The 8057-nt window shown below is 36.2% G+C and overlaps 1 protein-coding gene across 1 annotated transcript in view; it reads right to left on the reverse strand.

The window, feature by feature from the left end:
* LOC145677017 (thrombospondin type-1 domain-containing protein 4-like) overlaps positions 1-8057 on the reverse strand; it is a 926207-nt gene that overhangs the window by 61173 nt on the left and 856977 nt on the right. The window contains exon 7 of the mRNA XM_081747728.1: positions 3056-3260. Within this exon, the coding sequence (XP_081603854.1) occupies positions 3056-3260 (205 nt within the window). The remainder of the gene's footprint in view (positions 1-3055; positions 3261-8057) is intronic.

Genomic DNA, 8057 nt, shown 5'->3' on the forward strand with positions numbered 1-8057 from the left:
AAAGAAATGAACCTCCAGAGGCTGAATCATGCTACCACATCCACCAGGTATCAGCCGTTTGATCAATGCAAAGTATTCTGGCACACACTGTGACGAAAGACTGTCGTCTTTGTTTGCAGACCATGAATCAAGTAACAGGAGAACTTTCTTCCTATCACTTGGAATGCTTTTCCACATGACGTTTGAATAGAAAGTCTAAGATTCTGCTTGTTCATGTTTTCGCTGTTTTACCAGCAAATGAGATTAAGATTATATTTGCCGGATCGGCTGGCTATACTGCAGAAAACCTACCGTTTGCTTCAACCACCAGAACATACATGGGACGCAGAATTTCTCCTTCCATGGACACAATCGACATTATCATGTAGGAATGAGATGTTGCACTCATATATCTTGTTGTTCTGATCTTCACTGATCCTCCCTCCTTCAACATCCGGTACGAATGCAATTCCTTCTCGAAGCGACTTTGATCCACATTGAAGGCATTGACAGCTGGAATATCATCAGTGATCATAAGATAACGTACCGAAATAGACTATAATATGTACCTCCATGTGATCTAGTGGTTGTATCTCATAAACCCTTTGAGTTTTGCATCTAAAACTTCCCTCACATATTGACCATATTTAATACTACTCGCATACTGTGTCTTGGGCAGCAACTTGATTCACCCAAATGTGACCGCACTTGTTAGTTTACTCCTCAGGTTGCTTCTCTTTCCTTCTACATTCTCATTCATCTAATGACGGTCCTTCACTTTCATTGATCATCCGTTTTCTTTAGTTTAAAGGGCATAACTGAGTGATATTAAAGTAAAAATGTTATTCATTTCTCAAAGAACGTCACTATTAGTCACTAACAGTTTACGCAGCTAGCTCCCTTATGACAATAGATCAATTATCTTATGCTTACCCTTTACATACAGGTTAGACCATCTGTTCGAAATTTATGTAAATTCTCGTCATCAGCTCATCCAGGATCAGTTGTTAATTATGTATAACACACATGAGGCCTCTTACCCGCGTGTAGATGTGAAATGTCAACAATGATACCATGTTAGCCAACTACTACCAAATCCCATTAAATGTCGTGAGCTCGCGTACTGTACTGATGACTAGAGCGGGAGGCACTAGCGTTCAATTGCAATATGAATTGACACAATGATCCCTTCGTTTAATATTGCCATAACCCGTGAAACGCGCGTCAGCACAGAGCTTAGAGTTTCCACCCTTTTTCCTCCTCTCCCGAGTGTCGCAAGGAGCAGGTAGAAAACAAGTTTTATTTTATTCAGTCACGTAAAAGTGCGATTACACTGCACGTAAGGACAGTGCTTAAAGGCTGTTCAATGGAGTATGCAAACACTAGAATGAGTCAAGCCAAAACACGTAAGTAAATTATAAAATGAATCATTGTGACTTATGGTATCTTACCAAATCTCCTATGGATCAGGGTTGTAGGCTGCATATTAACATACTATTTTTTTTTTATTCAGTCTTTCCTCTTTTGCATACATGAATAAAAGCTCATAACTATTTTTTTTTAATTATTTTCTTCATATTAACTGGGAAAGCACATGACTATGTGACTACATTATAGAGCCACACCTGTGCTCTGTCCACCTTTTAGTAACACTTTCTTAGTGCTTAATCTTATCATTATTGCATAATCTTATACTACTTTTTTCTTCTCAAGTATTCGGCTCGTCTGCAAATTGTCTGCATACTAGCAACACCTCTTGACATCAGGTAGGGAGCAGCGCAGCGAACATCTATTAGCCTCACTGAGAACTAAGACGTTGTGCTATGAATGTTTGTTCGGTACACAAATACACATCGACGAGACCGAAATCTGGAAAGAGCTATTTAGAATTATTTTATGAGTATCCTAAGAAGGAAGATGAGTTCAAAGGGGAAGATGTGGTTTAAAATTTATGCCAAATATAAAGTACCTCACGAGCTTCTCATCATAGGAAGATAAAAATTGGTATATACCTATAAGTATGACTTACAATTTAAAAAAGTATTGTAGAAATAAGACACCTAAGAAATGGGAATAAGACACCGAGTACTCCTAAGAAGTGGGAAGGACATAAATATAAGAATAATCGAAAATGACCGATATTAGTGTCTAATCCGTAATCTTCAGGGTCATGGAGATAAATAGCGAGACTCCCGATTACGTTGTTAGTCCAAATTCATCCCTTCATCGGCATGGGGGTTGAGAAGGGGTGAAAAATAAAATGTCTGAAATGACCTAAATTAATGTCGAATCCATAGTTTTCGGGAGTCGCTAAGATGATTGGTGTCCTACCCGATGACATTTAAGCTGAAATTTAGTCAAGAACGTGCATGTCATCTGGACCGGGAATAACCAGGATAGGAATAACGTCAAAGGCGTCGCTCTCAGTTATTAATTTTCGAATAGCGTGGATAAACATTATTCTTCCCATGTGAAGCCAGGCACTTCTGCTAGTAATGATATAAAGCTAAATGGATGTTTATACAGCTACACAAATCTTCATGGTTGGCTTGGCATACTTTAGGTAACTGTAAAGAAGAGATCGCAGGCTATTTGATTTTTTCATCACTGCTTTACCCCCGGTAACACAGGTACTTTAAGTATTATTCCTATAAATTTTGTATTTATTTACAAGAAGATCGTGAGATTTTAAAAATATAGGATGTTTTAAATAGTTTTGTTAAGAATTATGATTTTATAAGAGATAACTTTGGAATAAATTCCAGATATTACAGTCCTTGGAGCAAGTAAATAGTACAAAAAAGAAAAAATAAAAAAAGAAAAGAAAAAGAAAGAAAGAAAGAAAATAAAAGAATCTTTGTGTCCCTCAAATCTACGTAAGAATATATTTACTTAATAATGTATGTACGGAGAACAAGGTTACTAACTTTTTTGTGTGTTTTGGGCATGAAGAAATTATAAAGCCACAAACAAGATAATTTAGAAGTGTAGATAGGGATTTCCTGAGATGAAGTAACAAACAACCCAAGTCTCCCTATTGGGACATCAAAGGAATAGTTAAGCATACTAAACTTACCTAGATAGTTCCTGCTCTGTTTCATCTCCGTGATATTGATGTTGCATGCTCCTCTTGGAATTTGTGCAATGAGATTGTACCCCACGGGCAGAGTAGGTCGTGTGAAGAGGCCTGACACTAGGCGACAAGTGCTATTGTCGCCGCCACACACTCCACAGGCGTCCAATCTCTTGTCCGAACCAATGACTCCATCGCAGCCCACATGCTGGAAAGAAAATAGAGAAAAAAATGATGTACTTTGACAAAACGGAGAACTTTTAAACTACATTTAAAATTTTACTGAATAATAATCAAATTAGAAGTATGCCTAATATTTAATTTTCATATATTCAAAAGTTTTGCGAGCTCCTCCGTGGCTAAGCGGTTAGCGTACGCGCCTTTGGCGCGGGAGTCCCGGGTTCGATTCCCGGCGGGAGCTCATGTGGTTTGGATTCCACGTTAATCAGTAGGTCCACGTCTCATATAGCCTCGCTGCTGAACGGGACGCTAAACTAAAATCAAATCAACTCAACTCAACTCAAAAGTTTTGCATCCCACTCTCAAGTTTCGTTAAGTTACACTATACAAAATTCATCGGAATGAGGACAATAGCAGCATATAAAGAAATACAGATTGCATATTCTGTATATTTATTTTTATAACCCATGAATTTAATAAAGTTCTTTCATAAAGTCGAATTTAATATCATAAGTGTGCGGAATCAAAAATGTATTCGCTGAACATCTTGAATTTCTATAAAATGAAATATTTTATTTAATAGAAACTATAGACATTATATTTCTGAGCTTTCAGCATTTAAGACCAATTTAGCACGTCACGTATGAGGAATAATATCCCTCCGTGATGACAGGACGCGGGGAAGTGGGGAAGGAAGGAAGTGGCGTGGTGCCTTTATGTTAGGTTCCGTTCCGGCATTTGCCTGGAGTGAATGCATAACTTAGGAAAAACTTCACTCAGGACAGCTGGTCTGAAAAGGATTTCGGAACGAGTGTCCCCACCGGGAATGGAACCCGTGGCCTCTCGCATTAAAGGCGGGAGCGTTAGTAACTACGCTATACTGGATCTCAAATATTTAATTTAATGTTAGCGATTGAGAACATAAGAGAACTATGATAAAAAAAATAATGGATACGGTTGTTTTCAATTAACTTACTTGACCTGGAATCGAATCAGCAAACATTTCCCATTAAAGATGTGTGTTCTACCACTTAATCATCGAGCTTCCATTTTAAATTGCTAGTGCAGGTGGCAATAAAAATAAGTGTACTTAACTAAGTATCTCTTAGTGTAGATATTACTGCACATTCTAAGTATTCATTTTTTTTTAAGTTTTAAATATTAATTAGTAGTTTATAACTTTCAAGTTGTCAATTTTCCTAAATAATACACAGTTCTATAGCAATGTAGAGAATTTTATATAGGGTGATCCAATAAAACCTCCTACATTTTGACCAGCTATAGTGAGGGGTAAAAATGGGCGTCAAAAGGTAGGCGGACGGTAAGTAACGGCATGACGTCACGCCGTCCCCTGCCTATCTTTGCCTATTGTAATTGTTTTAGGAACTGGGAAGACGCAATACATATTTTTGGAGGTTTTGGTACGGAATTATTTATGAAATAATTCATTCTATCTAAAGAGAGGCAAACTTTGTGCCTTGCATATGCAGTTGTGACTGACATTCCAGACCAGAACGCTTAACATGTCTTTGTTTCGTAGAGTCGTATTACAGGTAAGATTTTCAAACAATGATTTACCAATTTTCCATTTTTTTTCCTTTTTAAATATATTTTAAAAGGAATATTGTGCTGAATTAAAACTCAAAACTAACGTGTACTGCAAATGGAAGTTTATTTCTTTTAAGCTGACCTACGACAAAGAAGTTTGTAATTTAATTATTTAGATTTTTGTGTTGAAAGCAGCCAGGAGAGCACTATAGCACTATATTGGCCATAACAGATTGTACAAGTGCCAACGTGTACGTCAAGTACATAGGAATGATAGGAATGGATACATTCTACTTGCATAACATAGACAAAAGTTTTGAGTTGCATATCTACGTAAATAATAGATACAAGTAGAATGTATCTATAGATACGATGTAATAGATACAATGAAGGTATATAAACTTAATAAAGTTACATATTTTGCTAATTAGAAATAAAACGGAAAATATCTCAGAATTTATCATATAATGACAATACTGAGGTATTTTCAGTTATTAGTTGTAATTAGCGAAATATATAACTTTATTTAGTAAACTCTTCTAACTACGACAGTTTTAACTTTCAAGTATCACTTGAATTGTGTATTATAATCTTATGTAAATAGTTGCAAGAGTTAATGTTTGTTTTCTTATTCATGTTCTTGTTTCGGTCATGTTCTTCGTATCAATGGGTGTCATGTTCTTGTTTTGTGAACTGGAAGTCAAAACAGTGTGAAACTTCCATACTATGCGAATTCAATACTCAAACTTCAAATAGTATATCCATATTTCTGCTTGTAATAGAGAGATAAGATCCAATATAGAATCTGTTTCTGGAAGCTGAATTCATACCAGAAAGTCATTACTCGCTATTTCTTACTGTCTTTTTGCTTTATGGAGATTAATATTGAAACCGGAAGTGGTACCTAATTGATGTCTAGCACTTCCAGTTACTATAGAGAAACAAAATCAGAGGTGAAACATATTCTTGCGGTACAGAATCCATATAAAAAAATACCTGTCGTTACCTATTTCCGTTTTATCTATTATGTGATCGGTGATGTAACCGGAAATGATAGATTTTCACCAGTTTCGATTTAAAGAGATCGATAAAAATCGAGACGTAATTTATTCATCGGACATTGAATATGTGTATGAGAAAATTTCATTATCTCTATGGAAATATGTAAAAGTACTAGTAAATTCGAATCACTTCTGGTTTCGGCACAGTGTTGTGGGTGGGGGTTTTATGTTGTCATAAAACGTGGAAACGATTGCCAAAAAGAAAAGTTTGTCCCTATCTATTGCCATTTTGTTCTATATCAACGTTAAAACCGGAAGTGGCTGATTTTTACAACTTTTGGTTTGAATAGAGAGTTAAGAGAAGGTGGAGCCTATTCTTGGGACGATGAATTGATAGCAAAAAAACAGCTTCTCGACATTTCTTACCATTTTTGCTCTGGTACCTGTCAACAGACAGACGAACGGACAAAGCCGTTCTATAAGACTTCCAACACTTATGCATAGTATAGTTTGGAAGTCTAATAATAATAAATTGATTGTTTGGTTTGATTTCAATTAATTCATCAATGAATATTACGCTGTTGTATTGCCTTCAGGCTGCAAGAGATTTGATTAAAAATGGCCAAAGTATGTTAAAATAATAATAATAATAATAATAATAATAATAATAATAATAATAATAATAATAATAATAATAATAATAATAATAATAATAATAATAATAATATAATACAAGCGTAAGTCAATAAGTGTGTGACACTTATTCTAATCATCTCTTGACTGCCTGTCTGCGCTCGCAAGCCAATAGATGACACCATTGTCTTCATTTGTGGCAGATTTCAGCGTTATCACTTTAGTTCCTTTGCGCTATTGCGAAGCAAACACGGTCTGCACTTTCGTCGTTCTTCACGCTTGTTTTACAGTGTTTGAACATTCCAATCCACTGCCTGACTGCCAAACACTCCGCCGGGATAAAACATTGATTTTGTATTGTGCTGAAAGTCTTCTATGAATTTCAGCTCCTGGTACACTCTCAGATTTAAAAAAAAAAAAAAAAAAAACTATAACGGAACTTATTCTGTGACGCAGCCGTGTTTATTTCGCAACAGCGCAAGGGGAACTAAAGTGATAACGCAGAAACCTGACACAAGCGAAGACAATGGTACTATCTATCAACTTGCGAGCGCAGACAGCCAACCTACAGATGATTAGAACAAGAGTGCACATACTAATTGACTTACCCTCGTAATAATAATATCAATAATATAAAATCTCTTGCGTTCAAGTATTTTTGTATTTGATACAAAATTAAATAAAATATTTTTTTTATCAAATCATTATTAGGATCACGTAAGTATAAGCTTGAAATGTTCATACATAGTAAGTCCGTTACTCTAAATGACGCCTTGCTTTGATTGAAAGCGAATTTTTCAATTCTGCGTTTTGCAATAGATAACTAGGGCGATGATCTCGGTTGAAGTCGTTAATGCAGTCAATCCGTTACCAACTTAACGTCTAACGGTACCTTACACCCGTCCGTTACTCCACACGATAACTCTTGAACAAACTCTTTTTAATCATTATGTTTTTGTAATATATAGCTAGAGTGATTATATTGGACCAGTTCTTTAATTAGGGTCAATTCATTAACATCTTTAGGAGCAACGGCGCCTTCAACGATAGCTATTTATATTCTATTTTCTACTATTTACATAAAGATAGTAGCGTTTACATATTGCGCCCTTACATGACAGCACTATCCACCAGCAGTTGACGGGGCCGCGGTGGCTCAGTAGTAGAGCATTCATCTCTGGTGCATGGGGTCCCTGGTTCGATCCCAGCTGGCGCCAAGTGAACTTTGTGGTGGAGAAAGACCGTGTGCGTGGGTTTTCTCTGGGTTCCTCCGTTTCCTCCCACTTTATTTATTCCACCATTTCATTCATTTCTCATAATCACCGCTTCCTTTAGCCTAACCAGCATAAACGTGGGACGTAAAACTCAAAGATTTTTTCCAGCAGTTGACATCTACCGGACGATATTGAAACTCATAGTCAGTGATCCTTTTTACGTCGACCTGAGCTTAATTGATCTTGTGAACACAGGCGTATTATGTTGAACGAATAGTAAATGCGAATACGTTACACATACTTAGAGAAAAACTATTTTTTGTTAAATATATAAACTAGGAATGGTCAATTCTGGAATTTTTACTTTCCTGAATCCCGAAAGTAAAATCGGAAAAATTCCGGTATTCGGAAAATCCCGAATTTTGGAAA

Source organism: Thermobia domestica, chromosome 2 (assembly GCF_964235325.1).
Source record: "Thermobia domestica chromosome 2, izTheDome1.hap1.1, whole genome shotgun sequence".
Taxonomy (NCBI): Eukaryota; Metazoa; Arthropoda; class Insecta; order Zygentoma; family Lepismatidae; genus Thermobia; species Thermobia domestica.